This window comes from Cimex lectularius, unplaced genomic scaffold, assembly GCF_000648675.2.
Source record: "Cimex lectularius strain Harlan isolate CLEC.00 unplaced genomic scaffold, Clec_2.1 scaffold185, whole genome shotgun sequence".
Classification (NCBI taxonomy): Eukaryota; Metazoa; Arthropoda; class Insecta; order Hemiptera; family Cimicidae; genus Cimex; species Cimex lectularius.
The window spans coordinates 309,865-334,848 of record NW_019392756.1 but is presented as its reverse complement, the minus strand read 5'-3'; the positions used below and the strand labels follow the sequence as shown (position 1 = coordinate 334,848).

Here is a 24,984-nt window from a genome sequence, read left to right as displayed (position 1 = left end):
AAGAGAAAGGTTGATGGGTGGCCCTTGGAGGATCTAAAACCTGGAAGATCCTAACCCAATTAAGAATAGGCCTAAGTTGACCCACAGTCACTTTTGGGCCAAGAGAAATTTCAATGCTTCCCCCTTAATTAAAGAGTGTCAATGCTTGGCTCTATATAGAGAGTGTGTAGGAAGACCACCCAATATGAGAATTGTACCTGAGCAGCGAGTTTTTTTTTAGAAAACAGCTATTTTATTTTATTATTATTGTGTGGGGTTTAATGACCGTTAGCTAATGATTATTTGGAGATCGTGAGATGCGGACCACATCTCACGATCTCCAAATAATTTATTATTATTGCTGATAGGTATCTCATTTTGTGAATATTGAGAGTGAAAGTATTTATTAGTGTGAATGCACAGTGTAAAGGATGATTGAGAAATATTGAGTACCCCCTCCACCCTAATTGAGTGGTATTAGGAAAAATGTTATGGCTGACCCTGGACTGACAATATCAATCAATCATCAATCAATCAATTCACTGATTGTTGTTTATTTAACTAAGATTTTTTTTCTAGCTGCCACGATACTTACACTAAGAGGCTTTTCATTTGTATCATACCGAGTCTATGACTGGAAAGATCGAGTCCACTCTAGTGTAAATAGAATAAGTTTACATTTTAAAGTAAGTTATATATTTAATATTTATAAATATGGTTTGTATTATAATGTATAAATTTTTTTTTTCGTTTTTAAAGACAAGATTTGATGATTCAGCGCTTTTTTATGCAAGTGGTGAAAACATATATCCTCCTTATCGCCACTACATAGGGATTTCTTTGCTCAACTCGACGATAATAGTCGACATTGATCTCGGATATGGTGCAGTTGTTAAGAGAATGGGCTCTCATCTGACCGACAACAAATGGCACAATTTGACCCTGCTGCATGTCAACTCAACCGTCACAATCTACCTTGACGACACAGTCGCCGAGATGAAGTTGCCAGGTAGTAATAGGCATTTGTACATCGACCCAGAAATCAACATAGGCGGTGGAACAGAGCTGAACAAAAACAAGGGATTGTACTCAGTCAATAATTTCATCGGCTCGCTCAAATACGTCTTTTACAATGATGCATCCATCCTGTACGAGCTTAACAAGACAAGTCATAAAGTGCATTACATCGGTGTCCTGGAGCCGTTGTTCGCCGAAGTTGACGTCGATGTCATTCCGATGACTTTTCCTTTCTCATCGAGCAATTTTGCATGGAAAGTAGCCAGTCGTGAATTTCTTCACTTGCAGTTTGAGTACAAATCGAATAAAAATGCTGCTGTCATTGCCGCATCGGCTGTCATGTCAGAAAAAAAACCAGGATGGTGGGAGGTAAAGTTACAATTTAAAATAAAAATATAAGAAAATGTTCAACAAATTTTGAAAATTTTTAGCTAAAAATAGTCAACGATGAGCTGAGATTTGAATTAGTTCCTGACTCTATGAAAAATGTCACATATCTTTTAAGCGTCAAGGTGGAAACGAAAAACGTCTGGCATTCTGTATGTATTTCTATTTATTTTTTATTATAAGAAAAGTTTTATTGATATTTTGGTGCCAGGTAGAAGTTTTATATTTGAAAGGCGAAGTTGCACTGACTGTCGGAAAGAAACCAAGGCAAAAGATGAAGATAACAGAACAGATTTTACTCGGAGATAAAATTGTAATTGGAAGCGCATACCCTGGCGGCAAGGCAAGTGTGGGTAAGTTCGGTATATCGGTTTAGCCCGAAAACCTTCATTTAACAGGATTTTTTAGGTTTTGTCGGCTGTTTGCGCGAAGTCTTCATTAACAGAGAGTTTGTCGAGCCGAGGCTCGTTGTTCTCTCGAAACGCACGACCGGCGAGGTGTCCCTTGACAACTGCGAACTCGTCGACCCTTGTAAAAGGCCCAACGCTTGTGAACACAACGGTAAGTGTTCCGTGAAAGACGACCGGCTTACGTGCGATTGCAAAGACACAGGATACATCGGAAAAAACTGTCATTTCGGTATGATTTATATTATTTAAAAAAAATTAACCATTCATACTAATTATAAATGTATACAGCCAAATTTAGAAAGACATGTGAAGAGCTCGCCCTCTTGGGCTATACAAAGCCTGATGTTTATTTAATTGATATCGACGGCAATGGAAGATTTCCTCCGGCACATGTTAAATGCGAATTTCAGTCTTTTGAAGATTCAACGAAAACTATTGTAGAGCACAACTTACCAAGCCAAGTGGTAAGTTCTTAGTACTTTACTAAAACATATTTAAGTTATTATTTACTGGTTTAACCGCTGGCACAGAGTTTAAGCTTATCGTGTCTCTATATTCCAGAAAATTCGCACAAACCTAAAACTTTTTAAAGTTCAAAAGTCTCTTTGCCTTGATTTGCAGTGAGGATATTATCAAAAGCTCTCTAAGAGCTTGTCATAAAAACTAGACTCAGTATAGGTCATACATGGTTGACCCATGTATATTACATGTCATAAAATAAAAGTATATCCAAGAATTTCAGCATCGCTGGGCAAGGTTCCAGGGAATATCGTATTAAATGCTCTCAGAGAACCTGATAGAAGAAAAGATTATTTGTCCTTACCAGAATCAGAATAGGCCGAATCAAGTTGATGCCCAGATACCTATTTTTGAACCAAATTCATTTTGATTTGGCCTTGGCTCTGTATAAAGAACGTGTAGGCCAGTCGACATAAAAACAAACCTTGATCACAGCAATGAAGTACAAATTCATTGTTCCAATTTTTGAAAGAGAAGAGTACTCGTATAATTTTTCCCTCTCAGAGAATACGAGCTGTAGGATTTTTCTTATCTAGAATCAGAATATGGTATGTTTAGTGACTGGGAGTTTTGGTGGCTCTGATGAGGGCCGGTGTTGTTTTGTAGTGTTGAGACAATGGATGAGACTGGGACCATGTGTGTGTGTTTGTGTGCGCCGTTGGTTGTAGTCTGTGACCGAGAGAACCGTTGGCTGACGTCCAGGGTCATGAGCCAGTTGACTCTGCAGCTGTTGAAGGGACTCTGGTGCAGCAGGTAGCTAAGTGCAACTGTTGGCCAATAGCCAAGCAGGCTGTGTTGAGAAGGCGAGTTTGAGGTTAATGCTACGAGTACCCTTAATGTCGTCGGTGCTTCATTAGTGATTGGCGAGAGCTCATCAAATAGACAAGTCTGAAGTCAGTGCAAAATGGCTCTACTCTGAACTGCTGCAGAGTGGAGGATGAGACCGTTCCAGAACTGGTAGTGACACCTAGCGGATACCATGGTAACTGCAGGTAGCCACCAGCATGCTTGGTTGACCCATGTGTATTATACATCATTAAATTAAAGTAAAGCCAAGAATTTCAGCATTGTTGGGCCAAATTTGCAGGGAGGGTGGTATCAACTACTCTTAGAGAAGTAATTGGAGAAGAGGATTTGTTCTTACTAGATTCAGAATAGGTCATATCCAGCTGATACTCACACGCCTATTTTTGAACCAAATGAATGTTTTATGATGAGTGCTACTAGTTCTTTTTTCCTGCAGGATGTGCGAAGTGCGTCTGAAAGTGACTTCAGCTTTCAGATTATGTACAGAGAGTTTACATCCGAGATGCTCCAGGAGCTGATATCTCATTCGCTTTACTGTTCTCAGTACATCAAGTATGATTGTTACAAAGCGCCACTTGAACTTCATTCTGCAACTTGGTTTGTAGCAGCGGCGAATAACGGGACTGTAGACTACCTCGGAAATGTAAAACGAGGCTCTTGCACTTGTGCAGGCAAGTTATAACTGTTTTGATTTTAACTTTTGTTCTATTGACCTCGTTTTGATTTTAGAAAATAGAACATGCGTGAGTACGGAACAGTCGTGCAACTGCGACATATCCGAGGCGAAATGGCTGTCAGACGATGGTTATTACATCTCTCCCAATTCTCTCGGTATCACTCAAATGGTGTTCCTCCAACAGACTGATCTAGAAGAAGACGCGCTCGGAAGGATCACCCTAGGCCCATTGGAATGCGTCGAAACAAGTATGTACGCATTTTCGACCAAATTGTTCCGCTCATCTAATTGTTTTTCAAGATACGCAGAAATACGTTGTGACATTTACAACGAGCCAGTCTTACATAGAAGTCCCGGGGTGGCGCAAAGGGGACATTGCTTTTAGTTTCAGAACCACAGGGGAAAAAGCTATTCTCCTGTATCAACCGCCGATAAGACCGCATCATCCATCCTTCATGGTGGCACTTACAAGTGGTAACTTAAAAAAAAAACTTTAAATTTAAAAAAATATTTACTTATATTTGTTTAAGATTTTCAACTTACATTCAATTTTACACTAAACACTGGAAATTCTCGTGAATTGGCTGTAAAATCTCAGAGGAAGCTTAACAGCGGTGAATGGCAGAAAATATGGATAGATTACAACGAGCATCACGTTAGGTTTATGATAAATACGGATTATCAAATGGTGGATCTTTTGCCTGACGAGGAATTCGGCCCGTTCGAAGGTAGCATGTTCATCGGCGGAGCAACCGAGTAGGTCTTTGTATTAACAATTAAAATTACATTTTCATTTGATTTTTTCTTTCTTTTTACAGAGAACTTCTTGTGGAGAGATCGGTGAAACAAGGCCTTATAGGTTGTTTCAGGGGTTTGGTCGTCAACGGCGAGATCCTCGACATATATTCCTACATGTCGGTGCACCTTTCTGAGATAATACAAGACTGCAAGCCGTCCTGCTACCCGAATCCTTGCAAAAATGGCGCAAAGTGTAAAGAGCTTTGGAGCACGTTCCAGTGCGTTTGTGAGAACTCATGGGCGTACATCGGAACTTTCTGCGAAACGAGTACGCATTTTTTAAAATTTTAAATCATAAGTGTTATAATGAATGTTCATTGATCATCCAGATAAGTGCTAACCACTAAAAATTGCCAAATACAAAAAATATTGACAATCTATCCCCAAATATATTTTAATACGTATAAACGACAATAGGCCATACGTGGTTTATCCATGTATAATATACAAAAAAAAGTCAAGTATATCCAAGAATTTCAGTAAATGCACTAATTTCGTGGTCCGCTTGACCAATTAATATATTACAATTAATTAAGGTTTTTACTTGAGATAAAAAAGTCAATGGCACGAGCGGGATTCGAACCAACGACCTTCGGCTATATACGCCGTTACTCTACCATTTGAGCTATCGTGACCTTGATCCACTAGGACACAAACTTCCCATCTCAACCCCACCTTTTGAAAAATGGCAAAAACGAGGGAAAATTCAAAAGGTGGAGTTGAGATAGGAAGTTGGTGTCCGAGTCTATCGAAGGCACGATAGCTCAAGTGGTAGAGTAACGGCGTATCTAGCCGAAGGTCATGGGTTCGAATCCCACTCGGGCCATTGACTTTTTTATCTCAACTAAACACCTTAATTAATTGTAATTTCAGTAATGTTTGGCCAGAGTCGCAGAAAAGATCATGAATGTCAAGTTCCAGGAGAACCTGGGTTAGGAAAGAGTCGTTATCTTCACCCAAATAGAATAGGCATATTGACTGTTGACATAGAAGGCCTTCTTTTGAGCTAACACCTACCTGAGTGTTTTGACATGGCTGCATAAAGATCTTCGTAGTAGACGTAAAAATAATCCTTGGTAACAGCATCATTTTTTCTAAGTTGCTCGTTTGTGATTCCAAGATAACTTGCGTCAGAGCATTGGATTTATTTTAACTAGACTCAGAATAGGTCATACGTGGTTTACCCATGTATTATATACATAAAATTCAAAAACATCCAAAAATTTCAGCATTGTTGGGCCAGCTTTGAAGAAAGATCATGAGTATCAAGGTGCAAGAGAAGCTGAATCAGGAAAGATGCATTATTTTGACCTGATTAAGAATAGGCCGTATAAAGTTCACAGAGGGATGCCCTTGTTTTGAGTAAAAGCTTGCCAGTGTGTTTTGACTAAGCATTTTTTTAAACTAAACTCAGAATAGGTCATACATAGTTGATCCATGAAAGGGTATCCAAGAATTTCAGCACTGTTGGATCATCTGCATAGAAGATCATAACAAACGTTTGAGGAGAACATGAGTTGAAGCAGATATGTCCTACCAGAAGCATAATAAACCTTACTTAGTTGACCACAGGTCAAAAGCCTTCCTGTGTGTTTTGCCTTGGCTCTGTATAAAGAGCGTGTAGGTCAGTTGATTTAAAAACAGTTCTTGATCTGAGTAGAAGTAAATGTATTCACCAGACTCAGAATAAGCCATACCTAGTTGACACACAGGTCATTTTTTAGCAAAAGCCTTCCTGGTTTTTGCCTTGGCTCTGTGTAAAGAGCGTGTAGGTCAGTTGATTTAAAAACATTTCTTGATCTGAGTAGAGGTAAATGTCCTCACCAGACTCAGAATAAGCCGTACCTAGTTGACACACAGGTCACTTTTTAGCAAAAGCCTTCCTATGTGTTTTTCCATGACTCTGTATAAAGAGCGTAAAGGTCAGTTGATATAAAAACATTTCTTGATCAGAGTAGAGGTAAATGTACTCACCAGACTCAGAATAAGCCGTACCTAGTTGACACACAGGTCATTTTTTAGCAAAACCCTTCCTTTGTTTTTGCCTTGGCTCTGTATAAAGAGCGTGTAGGTCAGTTGATTTAAAAACATTTCTTGATCTGAGTAGAGGTAAATATACTCGCCAGACTCAGAATAAGCCGTACCTAGTTGACACACAGGTCACTTTTTAGCAAAAAGCCTTCCTTTGTGTTTTGCCTTGGCTGTGTATAAAGAGTGTTGGCCTGTAAACATATAAAATAGTTTTTAATCATTAACTTGACTAGTTTTAATATTTTGTATTTATCTTGTATCTCTTGTTTTTCTTTATTTAGACATAAATGAAAATGGAATAACACAAGTATTGAGGGAGCCGCATGTGAGCAAAAATTTCCTCTCGATGGCAAACGAAACGGATAAGTCGACGTTCAAAAACCTCCTGCAAGAGACGATCCTCCTCAATATCAGGACGTACGACAACCATTCGCTTATTCTTCACGCAAACGACCATTTGAACAATTTCATCCAGCTGTACATTAAAAACGAAAGTAGGGTCGTTTTCTGCTTCAATTCGGGTGACTTGATTCACAACGTGAGCGTCGACTACCACGGTGAGTTTTTTGATGAAGAATCATCAACGTCTGTGACAAAAGATATTTCTTCTAGGATTGAATAGTGGAAAATCTGTTCAAATAGCGATTGTAAGAAATTACAACGAGACGATACTGCACGTTAATGATAAAAACAGCACGGTTATTGCACCTATTCTTCTTCTTACTAATTATTCCAGCAAGCCTTGGGCAAATCCTGAACAAGGTAAGTAATAAAATCCGTTTTTATTTTTTATTTAATTAATTTTTTTTACAGAAGTTTTAGCGCCTCAACGTCCCCCTGCACCACCAACAGAATATTTCCAAGTGAATATCGGCGGATATGAAAACTTGCTGAATGCTGGGCAAGACAAGCCTCTTGAGGGGTTCATCGGTTGCATCAGGGGGCTGAAAATCGGTGACACAGTTGTAAACCTGACAAATTACATAGAAGAGAAAACCGATAACGCCTCTGGTAATTTTTTTCTTTTTTTCAATAAGTTATTAACAAAAATTAAAAACGGATTTTTTTTCTGAAGTGAGCATGATACCTGGATGTCGAATGAAGTGTGATGAGAATCCATGTAAAAATCAGGGGATCTGCATCGAAGATTTTCTCAAGGGCGAGGCTTCTTGTAACTGTGAGTTCACCTCCTATGAAGGTGAATCATGTAGTGAAGGTAAATAAATATTTTTTTAAATTAATAACTTCATTTCTATTTAATAAAATTGTGTGTTACTCAGAAAAAGGTGCCGATTTCGGCGGTGAGTCAGTTCTACAGAGGAAATTCACTCTCGAAGCCAACAGTACGATAAACAATATCAAAGTCCAACTTGCGTTTTCCAGTTCTGACAACAGGCAGAGAAGCACGGCTCTTCTCTTACTTCAAACCGTTAACAAGTAATATTTGACATTGATTTATATTCAAATAATTAAATTTCTAATTTTTTCAGAAGGAGTTATTACCTAATTGTAGCACTGAATATTGAAGGCGATTTGATCATAGAGGAGGACAGAGAAGGATCAGCATACGGTGTTAAAATGAAAGACAGATCTTTCCTCAACGGAGCCAGGCATTCTGTCTATTACAAACGGATAAATGACTCTGCCATACTTCTCGTCAGTGAAATATTACTTTTGAAAATATTACAACTTAATTTTCTATTAATTTTTTCAAGGTTGACCGCGAGGAAGTTCAATTGGTACCGATACCTGTTCTAAGTTTGACTGAAGTCCCCGGGAACCATGGTGCTAATGAAGTACAAGTTGGAGGGTTGAACACAAGCGATCCACGGTTCGCGGCATACATGAGCTACAGTGGTTGTCTTTCCAGTAAGTCTTCTCACACACACACAAAAAATGTATCATCGATATAGCCTAAAAACCCATTTTTACCATTAACCCAACCTAACCTAACCTATCCATAGTAATGCAAAATCACAAAAATGGTCATGCTAAGAAATTTAATTAGTGGCGCAGATGCCTTACTTTATCCTTGCTAAGCAAGGTGAGGATATTTAATGTATTACTTTTTATGTGGAAGAAAGAGGTTAAAAAAATACTTGCATTACCGATGTCTGTTCTGAGTTTTACTGCTCAGGAACCACGGTGTTACGAAAGTACAGGTCGAAGGATTGAACATAGGTGATCTGTTGTTCACGGCATACGTGAGCTATAGCGGTTGTCTTTTCAATAAGAAAATGCTTCCCACTCGCATATTTTCTCATGGAAAAATATTGAATAGTTGATTTTTACCCTTAACCTTACCTAACCTAACCTAGTACTCGTAAGTCTGACTGAAGTACCTGGGAACCTTGGTGCTAATGCTACTGAGCTAAAGTGGTTGTCTTTTCAGTAAGTCTTCTCAAAAAATAATAATAATAATAATAAAGTATCCTTGATATTACCTAACCCATTTTTACCCTTAGTCTAACCTAACCTAATTCCTCAATCCATGGTAATGCAAAACCGCGAAAATGATCACGCTAAAAATTTTTTAGTGGCACAGATGTACTATATCCCTATTACTAAGCAAGGCAAGGATATTTAGCATATATTTTTTGTTTGGAAGGAAGGTAAGGTTAAAAAAAAAAAAAATACAAAAACCAAAGAGATAAAATTTGCAAAACTTGTCTGAAGTTCAGAGTAATTATACTGTTCAAATTTGTTACACATAAGTCAATTATAATGTTAAAATCATCCTTTCAGCCATTAAATATCTAACTTTTTTACCCAGATGTAATTCTGGAAGTTAACGGACAAGAGATGAAGCCTCTGGAGGAGTACATGTCCTGGAAAACTGGTAGTACGGTACATGTACAAAAATCCCAAGGCGTGCGAAGTGCTCAGTGTGCATTTTTTGAAGCGATGAATAAACCAAGGCCTGGTCCTGTGCTCAACCTGAGCTCAGTCAGTGTAAGTTATAATACATACAATAAACAAACAAAAAATACAAGATTAATAATTTTATATTCAAGGGAGAAGAAGAGCATACATGGGTTGAAGACCCTCCTGCGAAAATCCCTTACAAGTCGCTTTATTCTGGACCGTCGACTGCAGAAGAAGGAACAGGGAGAGGTCGGCATCTTTTCTATCTATGGCTTGTAACTGAAATTTATTTTTTTTTATCTTCCAGTTCTGTTTATAATCGCCACGTCAATGTTCTGCATATTTGTAACCGGTACGTTTTACCACGTCTATCGGACTCATGTCGCTTATAAACGGAGGAAAGAAGCTGAAACGACGATTCTATGGCATAACGCTCCGATTCAGTATAAAGAGCCTCCTATACCTATAGCACCTATCAAGTCTGTCAGGTCGAGAAGTGTAAGTCGGACATCAATTTAAAAAAATAAATAAATAAATAAAAACAATTACTTATTTTATGACTTAATCTCGTACTAATTGGTTTAGGGTAAGGCTTCTTCCTTAAAGCTTTGCCATTAATGAAGAGCTTGCTTTATAATTTTTATCTGCTTCATAATTTTTTACATTAGAAAAATAATTTATTAAAATATAAGACTTTAAAGATAAAATTTTTGTGCTTATTGTCAAGTAATTGTTTTAAATATTAATTATAAAACAAGATATAACAAGAAAAAAGTTTTCTTAAATGTGATTTTAATCAAGAGATTGTAGACTTAAGAAAGCTTTTTTTTTTCTAAAAATTATTGTCATTTTTGTATATTAATTTTGCAAGTTGAGGTTTGCTAACTTGTCGGTGTGTATTGTTCGCTTGTGTATGGATCGAAGGTGTGCGAGGGTAGCCTGTACACCGGGCAGAACGGAAGGCCTGTACAGTACCAGGAATCACTTCTAAGACCCGCAATCAAACTCACCAGGTCAAAGAGTGTGAGTAACGTTGTGCCAAAGGCGTACTGCATGATATCCTGCATCTCCTTGCAAAAAGTTCGATGAACGTTGTGCATTGTATTTTTTTTTTTTTTTTTAATATATATTTTTCTGTTTAATTTCGAAAATCTATTAGACTAAAATTCAATCGTTCAATTTTGCAGCAGGATGATAGCATCAAATCTTCTTCGCACAACGGCTCCGATTTGAAACCGGTCTACAAATCATCACCGAGCACTCCAGCCCCTGTCGTACGATTCAGAATACCTTCCGACGATCATATTATCAGAGGTAAATTTACAAAAAAAAATGTTTATTACTGAAAATAACTTGAAATTTTATCATTTAAGAAAATGGAATACAAGAGAAAAACATAGATGAAGAGGAGAGAAGAGAACTTTTGAAGCCCGTAAGTAAAAAACAACTTTCCTTCTAAACACAAACATTAAACATTTTGTGCGTTCGAAGTCTTTGACCAACGAGATCAAAGAGGATTTCAAACCAAATGAAGTTATCGTAAAACCGAATCTCGATGTAGTTACTTACACCATTGACGAAGACCATGCGGGCGAAATGGAAGAAGAGGAAGAAATGCAGCGCAACTTGCGACCCAGGAGTGTTGATTTTAGCGTCGGCGGTAAAGACAAGTTGGTAAGAGATTGAAAAATTAATTAATTCTCCTGCATGGTTTTTAATCATGGGTTAAACATAAATGATATATTTACAATTTTGTGTTTATTTATGTATTTCTTTCGACTTTTTCTTCGTTGGTCACATCAATTTTTAATTCATCGTGACCTCTGATGCGTTTTTATAGGTGCATCAGGAGTTAAGGAACAATAATCACTACTTGGTAGAAAATCCTGTAGAATATACTACATACTCATAACTCAGGTATCAGGAGAGCATGTTTACATGGAGAGCGATCTTATGCACTTGAATAGTAACAGATTTTGCTTTTATATTGTTTCAAGCTTGGTGTGAATTTATTTGAATGGCTTTCAACGCATCTGTGCATGATTTTTTTTTTATAATGTATAAATTTAACAACTCGGATTTCGGTGGCACCAATGATGTATTTCAGGTCGATGGACTTTTTTAAGGGCAAAAATTTTGATGATAATTCTTTTGGCACCCAAGAAAATTATGGGAGGTGGAAAAGTTTGTCCATGGTTTGATAAAACAAAAAATAATAATAATTTGGGTGCCATCCTATTTTCCTGGGAATAGTGAACCTTTGAAAATATACTTTGCAATGCAGTAAATGAAAAGAATTGACCATAAATAAGAAAATAAGATAATATAAAATTATATAAACTATAATAGACAAGTTGCAGTCTGCAATTAAATTTATAAAATCAAACAAAATATTTTTATACAACATATTGAACTATATTGAACAAAACAGAAAAAAAGGGAAGAGGAAAAACCTGTAATCAAGCCTGGTCTTCTCTAATACATTTTCTCTCTGACTCCCTGGATTCCCTCAGCGTCTTCCTTTTTTTCCCTTCTGCATTGCACATTCTCTCAAGATCCTCTAGAGTCCCATGCAACGAGAATAAAATTGCCAAATTAAAGAAACCATTTTTTTTTTTTTTTTCAATTACTCACAGCATTTGTCCTGTGCTTCTTGGTGTGACCTTAGCCTGCCTGACTTTGCCAAGGGCACCCCCTGTATCCTGCTGAATCTGGTCACCCCAGCACAAAAAAAAAACATGTTTTTGCCTTATTTTCCTTATTAGGCATAACAAGCCAAACTTCATAATTTTTTTTTCTTTCCTTGTGTTTTGGTTACTTTGTTTAAAGTTTGTTTTTTAATATGCGTATATATAAATTACTCTGTATAAAGTCTTCAATAAATTCTAAACAACAAGAGACAAGGATTGTCCTCACCCAGTTGAGGAAGGATTGGCACACAAGTCCCTTATGCAGAGAAAGGTAGCTCAATGTGCCCCACATAATAGAGGCGTATCATGCCTTGGCTCCATACAGAGAGCATGTAGGTATGCCGCCAGATTTAAGAATGGTTCTTGGACACAGTAGCAAGTTTCAGGGTCCACTGTTCCGCTTTTTAGGGTAATTGGGCATTTTTTTTTATTGTATATAACCGTCAAAATATGTTTTGTATGAGTGAATGTATTTATTAGAGTAAATGGGGAGGGGCTGATGGCAGAATTATAGCAGTACCCCATCGACCCCAACTAGATTAGTTTGTTATTGCAAGCAGGTTGATGGAGGAATATTAGTACTCCATCTACTAAATAGAATGAATGCAATATAGTTGTGAATGTATTTATTTGTGTGAGTGCATATTGAGTTGTATTTTGCATATTGTGTCGGGACTGAATGAACAAGATGTCAGATGCCCCTAAAAAAAAAAAATTAAATTTCTTATGGCACTAGCACTAAAAGGCCCCATAACTCCGTTCAAATCATCCCTTGATAATTCCTCTTGTGTTCTTGTACGTTTGCCTTTGTCGCCATCCTTCTGATAGTGGCTGTCTGGAAATACGATAATTGTAGGGGCCGCAGTGGCCGAATGGTTAGGGCTTCTGACTTTGTCCTGCTAGCATCCTGGGTTTAAATTTTTTTTATTTTTGAACTGGTGTACAAAAACAACTTATTCGATGGTAGATCAAGCCTAGGAAATAGAATCAGGTTTATTGAATTTCCGTTTTATCTAATAAAATATCTCCAAGTTGTTAAATTTAATAAAAATTGGACGGAAAAGAATGCTACATTACATATTTTAAGCATCTTCAGGGATTTTATCTCATCATGTGATTCATTATGTATCATTGACTCAAGTATGTAAAGTTCTGAGAGTAAGTCGTTGAAGAACTATTTTTTGCCTGTATATGACACCCATAATTGACTTGTCGCACTGATATTCCACGTCTACAAATACAAAAAATAAAAGGCTTGGAGATTATTTACTAAATATGAATGCATTTTGTACAAATTTTAATCAAGAAGACAGACTTTTTTTAATCTTTGCTTAAAATAAAAATTAAATACAAAAAAAGCTAATGCAGCGCATCAATTTGAAGGAGGAAGTCGACAGAAACAGGAATTCAATCGCTTCAAGTTCAACATCGCTTTCGTCGACGGGTAAGGAGGCTTTGTATAAAATTTCTTTATCTAAATTCAATTTTTTTCCTCCCCCAAGGCGGCAGACAACTTTGGGGAAAGCTCTTAGGACCGGTTTATCTCAACGAGAGGCTGCGCAGCTTCGGCACCCCGCTCAGCTACTTCAGGGTGCAAAGGTTTCGAAGGCCTTCGGCAAACCGAAGTAAAGAGTCGGTCATGTCTTTGGACTAGAGTTTTACTTTCATCCGAACACAAAGTGTCAAGGACCCGAAATTCAGCCAATTTTTAACTTTAGTTTATGCAAGAACCGATTGAAATTAGATCTCTTGTAATTTTTGTTTTTAATTGTAAATTTTCTTTAGATATAATTTCTTTTTAAAATTATACTCATGGAAATAGTTTTTTAATATTTAGTGTAGGCTATATGTTATGATTAATGTGATAATAAAAAGAATAAGAATGTATATAAGCGAAACTTTTTTTTTTTAATTTTTCGAATTCAGTCAGATCAAATTAATAAAATGATACCAAAATTACCAGTATCTTTTAACCCTTTTCAAATACTATAGATTTATGAATAAATAACTAAAGTTTATTATTTTTTATATGCAGTCTTATCTAAGTTAAGTAGAAAATAGATTTTTAAAAAGGCTATTGTTAGTAGCAGATGCCATAATTTTAAATGACTTTTTTTTGTAATTTAGACTGAAAATAAATTATGTATTTATAAAAGTTCATGTTATATAAATAAACACATCTATTTATCCATTTAAAATACATTCCTCTAATAGTTTTTATCTATTAGTGACAAAATTGTGAAATCTAGCTTGGATGATTTACGAGCTATAAAAATTAAGGCTGTTATAATAAAATTATACTAATATTTGACTAGTTTTTATTCTATAATAAAAAATATTTTTAAAAAACTGTAATTTGATGATTATAGATCATGGTCTGCCTATCCTCGTTGGGTAGGTCTGTCAGATGCGTTTAGACATCTTCAGTGTGTCTTTCTTATTGGTTTGTCATGATAGAATACTTTCCTAGTTTTTCTAGCATCTGAGCCCAATTATATTGATATGCGTTTCAGCAGAGGAGACACGGACCATTAGAGCCAAGAAGCAGAAAGAATAAAAAGATAGTAGAATTCACCTTATCATATCATGATCCAGGATGATGATCGGATGCTCACAAGGAGGAAAATCCAGCAAAATGTTCACTGAACACTGCCAGGCACAACTTATCTCCAGTCATTGCTTATTTCGCTCCTCTTCTTTTTTCAATAAGCTAAAATTATTGCACAAAACTGATCTTTACCCTACATTTGACCAACTTTGGTCCTGACTTGCTTCCTTCTAGTCATTGGTTTTCTGCTTCTCTCTACAGGGTAAGCACACCTTTCAGATAAACCTTTCAATGTTGGGGGAGGGTGATATAACACTTTTAACAGAGCTTAACAATAAATTGTCAAAAATGTACTGGTTGATGGGCAGCCCATTGAAATAAGCTCTCACATTCCATCAAGCCCATGTGGACTTATGCCATATAGCAAGACCAAGTCAATTCACTCTAGCACTTCAGAAATGAAGACATCCACTCCTTGACCTGAAAATGGAAACAAAAGATATCCAAAAAGTCACATTAGCCCCTCATCAAAAGCTGAAAAGTCAAATTTGAAGCAGTACACCTCGAGTTTGACCAATCAAACTTAAACTGAAATTGTTAATAATTGCGAAAGAAAAATAGAAAAACTTCTGACCTCAACAGTCAACAGAGAATAGGAGACCTGACCTTATTAATTCAGAAGCCTCTTAGAGCAAACTTGAACTAGTTTTTTTTAATTTCAGCTTCTACTCATGCTATGTCGTACCTAAAGGTTGTAATTATTATTTTTTAATTTGTAATTAAATTACATTATGATGAGTCAAAGAGAAAAATTCGAAGAATTAATGATAAGATGATAGATCGACCTGCTGTTAAACAACTTGGAAAAAGGATCTTCGGTGAAGTCACAACAAAAAAATATGAAAAATTTAAGGGATATACAAAAGTCCACCATTTGTAAAATAAGAATTTAGTAACAATGCAAAGCTTATTTTTATATTTCAACATGTAAGTACATATATACAAGGAAAAATGACTAATTAAAAAACAAACTAATTTGAATAAATCTAGCGTTGGTTAAGCGTAGCGCTATCTGTTCCAATTGAGACCAAGAATATTCCTCGCCTGCAAAACAAAACATAAAATTTGAATGTTCAAATGTTTATATAATTTAAGTATTGGGTTGTAAAATACGTCCATTATGTGTTTTTTACTAAATTGATTTGAACAAAATTGCCTTTGTTTTAGTGCCAGGGCACACAAGGCAGAGGGGCAATAAAGAGGCTGGATAAGTTGGTCATGGAAAGTTTGATGGCCCTGGAACCTTTCATGGAGTACCGAATAGCCAAAAAAATATATTCATCAGATAACGAATTAAAAATAAGTCCTCAGTTCAACGGGAATGTAAGTAGACATTGATAAAGTTCATAAAAAGACCATCATAGAAACTAATGGAAGTTCTACTAAATCTAGGATTTTAGGGAGGCAAAAACAAGCTTGTGCTAATACCATGTTTTGTTTTAAACCCTTTCCACCCTTAAGTCCCATCTTTTTGACAGCCTCCTGCCCTTGTAGAGAAAAAGCCCACGCCAATATCATTTATAAGGAAAATAAAAGAGGACTTAAGATTGACCCCTGTGAAACTCCCAAATTAATAAAACCAATGTCACATCATTTAGAGTTGAAATAGAAAACTGGTGAGAGACAGGTCAAATACGAAATAAAAAATTTACAAGTGGTAGAATTTAAATTAAATTTTTGGCAAAGCCTGATATTGAGACTATGGTTGATCCAAATGGATTGAAAAATCAAGCAAAACTAAAATATGTCTGGGCCATTTAAGCCTTGGGCAATATACCACCATCTTTCAAGCGGAAAATGTCTATTGAACACTGTGCAAAGGAGATTAAATTGTTAACAGAATAGCCAACTACTCGGACATCCAGGCGATGCTGATGGTAATGTGCCAACATAGTAATTCTGCCATTAGTTTCTGTATGATCCTTTGGTGAATTTTTTCTCATGCCTCTCTTCTGTGCTACATTCTCATTGAACGAAGGACTTATGATCGATCCGTTGTCTGATAGATCCATGTTTTAGCAGTTTAGTATACTGCAAAAGGGTTCAGGACCAATAGGTGTCATCATTGAACTTTCCTTGGGTGATTTATTAAAGCCTCGTCAAGTAAAGCCCAGACATTTGGGGGGATTATGGTCAGACATCAGGGGAGAGCGGCCATAATAAATTACACAAGGAAAGTTTGATGATGACACTATTGGCCGTGCACCATTTTGTAGCACACCAAACTTCCAAAAATGTGGATTCATCAGACAGTGGATTAAAAATATGTCCTTTGTTCAATGTGAATGTAGCCAAGGACAGAGGCATGAGAAAAATTTCACCAAAGGACCATCACAGAAACTAATGGCAGAATTACTAAATCTAGGACAAGTTAGGACCAGAATGATAGTAGAACTGCTAACTGTGTGCTGCAGACTGCAGAGGCATATGTTTAGATTTGGAGTGGAAGAAAAAAGCTTGTGCTTCTGCCAGGAAGAAGAAGAAACAGCAGAGCAAGTTCTCGAGTGGCGCAAAGGCTTGTGGAGACTGAGATTCCTACTCCTGGTAAAGGGAAATATGAGGATGCACACATCCTTGAAAAAGCTGTGGGATCTGTTAAAAAGCCTTCAGCTTAATGAGGAGCTCTAGACAGGTCGTAAAGAGGCAGATTCCTTTTCAAATCAAATCTAATTTAAAATGGAGGAAAAGTTGTAGTGGCATGTTTATAACTTAATAGTTCTTTTAGTATCAAAAAAGGGAAACGTTCAGACTGCTAGGAAAGTTTGTGATGTGTATGGTTATTAAAAAAAGACCGGATTCACATGCAATTACATCTTTTGTTTGCTAACCTTTAAATTTAAAGAAACCAAGACAAAAATTCGAGACATGGAAAGGATCTTTTGACACTATTAAAATACAGTCTTTAGGGAAAGGAAAAAAAACAGTGTCTGCATGTTGCTCAGTTTTCAAAAGTGGAGAGTTTGATTTAAAGTGCTCTGGTCAACTACAACCACTGATGATGATCAAATTAACTTTGTCACAAATAACCCTTCGACAAGAGAAATCGCAGAAATGCTGAACCAATCTCATACAAATGTTTCATGGCATCTGAAACCAGTTGGATATATTTATTGGAATATGGATTCCAAACATATCGACTGAGAAATTATTGGACTGCATTTTTTACGATTCCCTCTCAAAATGCAATGTAAATGACCAATTTTTAAAATAATTGAGAGATGAAAATCGGATCCAACAACATGTTCAGGGTAGAAAATTCTGGGAGAAAATGCAACAACCTACTGTTAACAATTACAAAAGACAGATTACAAGAAGATTATATGGAAGAGGGTGCTTTACTATGAGATCCTTCTGTCCAACCAAACTGTCAATTCTTGTTACTGTCCACACGAATTGTGTTTATTTTCCACCAGGGTAACGCTCAGCTGGGATCTGCTATCCCATCCACCTTCGCATGACAATGCCCCTTCCGATTTTCCCTTATTCCAAGCCCTGAAAAACTATTAATGGGAAAAGCTGTAATTCACTTGAGAACTGAGGAAAACACACCGAGGAGTGCATCACACAATAACCTGAGAAGTTCTGGGAAGACTAAATTACAAAATTACATGAAAGATTATTGTTCATTAAATTTGTTTAGAAGTACCTTGAATTTTCATTAAATTTACCATTAATAATTTTAAAAAAGAATTATTTTACAACCCATTATAATAAAAACATACCGTGATAAAGGTAGCTGATGCGAAGTCTTTGGCAAACTGGGATGCCTGTTCTGTCTGTTTTATGTACCTATTTATTAAAAAAATATATATATTAACATTATTTCTGAACTGTGGTGGCCGAGTGGTTAGGGTGTCCGACTCGTATTTGCCATGCTAACAGTTCTGGGTTCGAATCCCGGCATAACCCGTGGGTTTTTTTAATGGATTATAGTATGAAAAATATACAACTCCCAACAGGTAGTTGGACATTAAGCGGTCCTGCACGACAGGAATTAATTTACTTATTTATTTTTATTAATATGATTCCTGATTTAAGTTATAAACATACCTATTAAGTTGAGAAGCTTCTTCAAGCCTCCTGTCTAGGAACTCCCAAGTGTTTTTATAATCTAGAGATGAATCTTGAAGCATGTAAAGCTCCGTAGCTTTATATATACCTGCAAGAGCGACTCGTTTCCCATACCAAATCATCTAGAGATTACATATATTAAACTATATGTATATTTTAATTTTAAAAAATAATAATTACATCTATTGAATGATCACCGGCATAATAGCAAATATCATCAACTAGAGTTAGGAGGTTGGCCAGTGCAGTAGGTATGTTCTGAGGTAGGGACATCAAAGCTAAAGCTTCCGGCCATTTATCTATATAGGGAATTATCATTCGCAGTCTTTCTTCTACGGCTTCAGCCATAAGTTCCCTCGTCCTGTTAAAAAAGTTTATTATTATAAAAAAAATTTTAATAAAAAGTCAAACTACTCTTACGCTGTTTTCTTTTCTTTGGGCAGTTCTGCGTATTTCAAGTCGAGAGATTCGAAGAGAAGGCTGTTCGAGGTCTTGTAGAAATGCTCGACCAATTCTATGCCGCCCTTGGGGAAAAAGCCGTGCGTTACACCCGGGTAACCGAGAGACTCGGCGCCGGCGGTTATGGCATTTCGGGACCATCCGTGAAAGTGGACGAACTGAAGGGACGAGTCGAGGATCTGAGCCTTCACAGAGTCTTCTGAACGCTTGTCGTTCAACTTGGCACTCCCGGCGGGAGGCTCGGTCGTTAAAAGTCGCTTTGATACACCTGCAAAGCCAAAGCAACGACTCAAATCGCTCTTCTGCCCCAAATTGACACAACCAATATAAAAATAATGAACCGGCTGGTTCATGTGCAAACTGTTATTTTGAAAAAGAAAAAATTGGCAAATATATTCCTACACTAATATCCAAGCATTATACAGAATTTTAATAATTTGAGTATCATAACTCTCAGTAATTTTTAAAATTTCTTTGCATATTCATTGCAATTTAGTCAAGAAAAACATAATTTATTAATCTTACAGTTAAACTTTCAGATACATAAATTCAATAAATCTAGCCACAATAAAGCCAAAGAAAGTACTTATAGTCCTTCAACTTATAGTTTAGTTTTGTTTTTTTTATAATTAAAAATGTTCAAAAAGTGTTTCTATTTAATATAATTTAAAGTAGGAGCAAAAAGGTTTTTGCAAAAAGCCAGAATGTAGCTGAAATTTTAATAAAACATGATATATTATCAGGTTCTTTAAGAATTAAAGCAAGTTGTTACTTAAATACAAAATTTATTTGACAGTTTTTCTAGGGTTTTTCTTTTCTTTTCTTTTTTTTATGTATCAATGGGGATTTCGACTTTGTTGACTTTTGAGTAGATGAACATTGACAACCGGCTCCGGAGACTGTCGATGAGGTCAAGAATTGTAAACGATTTGTCCAGGGCTTTGATCTGCTCATCAATTGGTACGTCGCAGGTGAGACCGAGGACTTTCTTTACATCCGATTCAGACCCTCGTTCCTGGCATTTGATCAGGCCATCCTTTTCGAATACGTGCTCTCTGCGCATCACCTCGATCCTGTGCTTCAGCGGGGTGAGATAATCGTCTTCAAGTTTTTCGATGTACTGGGCGATCCCCGTTATGTTGTCCTGATCTCGTATGACAATGAAACGCAAGAGATTGAGTGTACTTATTATGCGGTCTGAATTGCGCACAAGGTCGTCGTTCAGATCCATCGTGCAAAACTGTTGGAGTAAATATTTCAGCTTTGTGCCGGTGAACTCTTTCAAATCTTGACTGTCGTTTTTATCAAGCGTTTCCACGATGAAATCTTTAAGTATTGTAAGACCGTAACCGACCAATCCAGGGTCACCCGTTTTGTCCAGACTCGTAATCAGCCTGAATCTCCCTTCTGAATTAAACTTGTAAAGAAATTGTTTATAGATCTGAACAGATTTCTGCCTTATTGTTTTTGTATCACTGTAGACCATGGTGTGCGTGAGGACTTCGATGAACTTACTTACGACTGTAAAAGGCAAATTGTTTATAGACAAACTCTTATCACAAACCCTTTCGAAAAACTTCAAAGTCATTTCTGTCGCTTTTAACTGTGTCGGGGGATTCCTCATCGTCAGAACATCGTGCGTCATGGTCAATATGTTCTCAAGGATGTATTCAATTGAATAAACATGGGCGATTTCATTTAAACCTAGTTTGTGTTTGAAAAGCATATGATAAAAAACCATCAAAGAGAGATTTGTGTAATCCGCATCAACCGTCGTAGAGCTTAATGCATCATAGACGGAACAATTCACATCGATGCAACTTAAATAATGAAGAGGGTCGTGTTTATAAACTGAAATGAATTTAATAATTTTGCATGATATTTCGTAATAACTTTTTGTCTCGAGGTCCATGAAGGCTAACGGCCTTCCAAGAAGCTTGAGCAAAAATTTAAGTATAGTTTCAACATATTCGACCCTGTGCTTTTCCTTCACTTCAAACTGTCCAGTCTCAACTTCGCGTACGAAGGGTTCGAACATATTTATGATTGAATTATAGACTTTGATTATGTTTTTAGCTTCTGCGGAGTCTTCTTCGAGAAAACAGTCGTATTTCTCATCCTCGATTTCTTTCGGTAGGTCCATGTCGCACAAGTAACGCACGATTGTATTGCAGACCCAGATGATCGACGTGCCACGCTTGTTGGGCATTTTATGAAGGCAGGTTTTGAGAGCGTCCGTGTAAATGAGAAAGCCGGTGACGTCGGCCGTTTCGACAAACTCGAGCAGCTCGAGGAGCGTCTCTTCGGGCTCGTGCTGATCGGCAATCTGCCGGACAAGATCCTTGGCATACTCGAACACGACTGTGTTTTTCAATGCAGAGTCTTCGTTGAGGTACTTGCTCACTACAGAGAACAGCTCCTGCGAGCAACTCCCAACAAGTTTCTTGTTCTCCTCCCCGAATGTGAGGTCCCACGCGTCCGAGACTCGGTTTTCCTCAAGGCACTGCCTTACATTTTCAATCAGCTCTTTCTGATCGTCTGGCATATTTACTGTTGTTTTCCTTGAGCCCATCACTTTTTTTTCTTACTTTTTTCAGTCTCGTTCTGCAACAATTGAATAAGCCATCACGACAATGGTTGTTTCTTTTTAATGAAGTGAAGATGCATGATGAACATTAATTATTAATAACGCAACACCCCTGCAATCTAATAAAGTCAATCCTTTAAGATTTTTTTTTTTTTTAAATCAGAACTACACTCTTTATTCATTTTTTCTTATATTCTAACATTTATTTTACTATTTAAGTTATGATGTACATGCAAATACTTAACATAATGTTTTTTTAAAAGCTTAGAAACTATAAGGAATTTATCAAATTGACCAAGCCTTTTCTTAATCTTTCTAGTAGGATGAGACCACTAACGGCTTATTTGATGGTGGATGTTGGTCTGCGGGTTGAACACAAATTGTACTGGCACTGGGCCACTTTCTATGCTCGTCTACGCTTACAAGCCCATAAGTGACCCACCCACACATAGTATCAGTTCAAAAGACTAAATTACTATAAACTTAAAAAAATCTAAACATACTTTCTGTTGATAATTAAAAATGATTGAATTGTTCAAAACTATACTGTAAATAGCCGAAACCACCCCTAATGAGAGAATGCCCTACATATTTTGCTTTTTAGAGTAAGATATACAAATAACATTTCTTCTTTAGGTCAGCATAGTGATAAATCAGTTTGGTCAATCCATTCTTAACCAACAACGCTATGTTCTTTCGTTAATACATCTAGGAATTGTGTATTATTGAAAAATAAATAGAATTATATACTTTTGATATGTTTCCACGCATCAAAAACCTGGTTCCGATTTTTGAAATTGGGACGAGAAGCGTTCCAAATCTTTGTTTCAAATCGACACACTCGAAGACTGTAAAGTTGAGCCAACAGAAATAAAGCTTGTATCTTTTTAAAAAGATAGTTCTTACAACGATCCAGATTTCAAGCTAGCTATCGTCAGGTTGAAGGAATTTACAACCACATCTTTCAATGAATTGTAACAGTTATTAATCATATTATATTAGTCATTTCTAATAATCATTAATACATCTGCACTAGTTAGGAATCGTTATTATTAAAAAATAAAAAGCAGTAAATAGAAGTAAATAATAACTGTTGACTGATGATTACGGTTGATTTATATACAGTACAGATGATTCCCGAATGTGTGGATGCTTTGAGTTCGGCTACTTCACGAATATCCATGCACTTTGAAGCGGACAATTATTATGTATTATATTATCGGAAACTGACAATTGGCTGAGGCAAGCACCAAATATTGATTCAAATAACCGAGCACACATCCCTACCAGTTGAGATTTGGTGTACCTTAACTCGGCATTCGGCAAATCCTGCATATCTGGAGCCAACTATAGGCAGAGCATAAGCCAAAGTGTCGAGTACCTCACTGTAAAAGATCAGGCCTAGGAACGCAGAAGAAATAAAGAAAGACCTAACGGTTCAGGATTAGGTTTAGAGATGGTGTATGTCGCCAGACGTACAACTAAATATTGTGCAATGTCAACAAGAACAAACGAGGACAGGCAAGATCGGAGATAGTTTGGTGTAAAGTTAGTACATTTCCTTAAATATCTTTAAATTGAATTTATTCGCAAACCCTAAGCCTTGTTCATTTCTAAGACTATTGACACAATAAGACCTTTTGGTAATTAAACACCCAAAAGAGTAGAGAAATGTTATAAATTTGGCTTTATTCGTGTAAAAGGCTTTTTCAAAAACCTAAGCAGCCATGGTATAAGATTTTTTTGACTTTTGAATGACTCTTGGCATGGTTTTTTTTCCCCCCCAAATATTACTACTCACCGCAAATGTTCCTCTTATATGTAACGGGCCATCTAGAAATGACAAATACAATATTTCTCGCCATCATCAAAATGCCTAATATTTGAGTAATTAGCAGAGAGAGAAAACAAACATTGTACAATTATAGCGGACGACTGAACTGACTGAAGGTTATGCACCTGTTTTAGGTTTGAGATCTGTTTTAGGTTTGAGATGCTGTTATAGCACGTGCTTTCTCACTCATAAAAAGGCAAAAAAAATCCTTTTTTCATTTTCTTTCGAAGATTTTTTTGTTAAAAACCTTTATTGTTAAATAGTTTAAAGTTTAGAAAATTAATGGTGTTTGTAGTTTCGACTTGTGATCGTGACGATACGATTGTTTCCAACTTGAGAGGTCTGGCATTTAAGTTTTTAAAAATAGAACTTTACAGCCCCTTTTTTAAAATTTAAAATGAACACTCGCATCAAAACAATTGGCCTGCTGAACTGCTGATTGCTAACTGCTGACTGTCAAATGTATACCTTTCATCAGCATGAGGACCCAGATGGCACTAAACCCAGACTTTTAATTCAGTGTTCATCCCTCCTGATACCTCTGTTTTCATTATTTAATTTTTTAAATTTATTTTATTGTATAGAGCTTGTGTAGAGGACAGGAGATATTATATAAAAAAAATACATGCATTATAATTACAGACCAATTATTAACACATGACTAAACTTGTTTTATATCTGGATTTTTCTTGGTTACATTTACATAATTATTTAGGTTATATTTTTGATTAATAGAAGTAATAAAAATACTTTTCATATTTGTAATTTCTTTTCTATCTTTTTAATAAGAAATTCATTTCCAATGCAGATCTATTAGATGGATTAAAAATAAGTCCTCCGATTAACAGGAATGTAGCCCAGGAAAAAATCATCGAAGGACAATTGCACAACTAACTGCTAAATCTAGAAAGTGTTTGAACTGAACCCAGGCTTGGGGTGTCCAGCGCTATGAAACAATTGAAACCCTACAGCGCTATTTTATCTGTAAAATTTATCATCTCCCTTCTTTCACCCCTAACTACATGATCTACCTTGAGACCTCAGCTGAACTTTTGTTTCAATTTACATTAAATTTGCATGCTTCCTATGTCTGCAGGGTCCTAGACCTTTCTAACTACCGCCTTTCCAAGAATATTGCGCTGAAAATCTTATGGTCCAAAATAACATGGTTCTCTTCCTGGACTTGGCTCAACAATTTCAGCTGAATGACAATTTTTCCCTGGACAATTTTAAAGAGTGGCCATTT

General features: G+C 36.5%; 2 protein-coding genes across 11 annotated transcripts in view; one reads left to right on the top strand and one right to left on the bottom strand.

Moving 5' to 3' along the window:
• Nucleotides 1-14,479, top strand: part of LOC106663124 (contactin-associated protein like 5-1) — a 33,497-nt gene extending 19,018 nt beyond the window's left edge. For 2 of the 9 annotated variants that reach the window (XM_014387709.2, XM_014387710.2), the window contains exons 9-35: nt 559-665; nt 739-1,365; nt 1,428-1,535; nt 1,595-1,736; nt 1,792-2,022; nt 2,082-2,257; nt 3,556-3,790; nt 3,849-4,043; nt 4,096-4,269; nt 4,326-4,551; nt 4,614-4,861; nt 6,906-7,181; nt 7,237-7,386; nt 7,438-7,635; nt 7,700-7,840; nt 7,905-8,061; nt 8,115-8,280; nt 8,340-8,493; nt 9,398-9,576; nt 9,639-9,738; nt 9,797-9,987; nt 10,414-10,512; nt 10,677-10,803; nt 10,863-10,921; nt 10,981-11,163; nt 13,563-13,623; nt 13,682-14,479. In XM_014387709.2, the coding sequence (XP_014243195.1) occupies nt 559-665; nt 739-1,365; nt 1,428-1,535; nt 1,595-1,736; nt 1,792-2,022; nt 2,082-2,257; nt 3,556-3,790; nt 3,849-4,043; nt 4,096-4,269; nt 4,326-4,551; nt 4,614-4,861; nt 6,906-7,181; nt 7,237-7,386; nt 7,438-7,635; nt 7,700-7,840; nt 7,905-8,061; nt 8,115-8,280; nt 8,340-8,493; nt 9,398-9,576; nt 9,639-9,738; nt 9,797-9,987; nt 10,414-10,512; nt 10,677-10,803; nt 10,863-10,921; nt 10,981-11,163; nt 13,563-13,623; nt 13,682-13,833 (4,862 nt within the window). In that variant the 3' untranslated portion in view covers nt 13,834-14,479. Of the gene's footprint in view, nt 1-558; nt 666-738; nt 1,366-1,427; nt 1,536-1,594; nt 1,737-1,791; nt 2,023-2,081; nt 2,258-3,555; nt 3,791-3,848; nt 4,044-4,095; nt 4,270-4,325; nt 4,552-4,613; nt 4,862-6,905; nt 7,182-7,236; nt 7,387-7,437; nt 7,636-7,699; nt 7,841-7,904; nt 8,062-8,114; nt 8,281-8,339; nt 8,494-9,369; nt 9,577-9,638; nt 9,744-9,796; nt 9,988-10,413; nt 10,513-10,676; nt 10,804-10,862; nt 10,922-10,980; nt 11,164-11,329; nt 11,407-13,562; nt 13,624-13,681 lie in introns of those variants that run through there. The other 7 variants (XR_001339997.2, XR_001339998.2, XM_014387711.2 and 4 more) reach the window with 7 other exon arrangements.
• A 1,201-nt stretch (nt 14,480-15,680) lies between these two features.
• LOC106663059 (ubiquinone biosynthesis protein COQ9, mitochondrial-like) lies at nt 15,681-23,903 on the bottom strand. Of its 2 annotated transcripts, XM_014387596.2 has the most exons (6): nt 23,706-23,903; nt 19,279-19,585; nt 19,039-19,219; nt 18,838-18,980; nt 18,510-18,576; nt 15,681-15,831 (listed from the first exon to the last, which is right to left on the bottom strand). In XM_014387596.2, exons 1-6 carry the CDS (start codon nt 23,770-23,772, stop codon nt 15,796-15,798), a joined length of 801 nt encoding a protein of 266 aa, XP_014243082.1. In that variant the 5' UTR covers nt 23,773-23,903; the 3' UTR covers nt 15,681-15,795. The 2 variants fall into 2 exon arrangements, with proteins under 2 accessions (XP_014243082.1, XP_014243081.1); XM_014387595.2 differs by lacking the exons at nt 15,681-15,831; nt 18,510-18,576; nt 18,838-18,980; nt 19,039-19,219; nt 19,279-19,585 and adding an exon at nt 20,120-21,921 and having other exon boundaries at nt 23,706-23,898.
• Nucleotides 23,904-24,984: the final 1,081 nt, after the last annotated feature.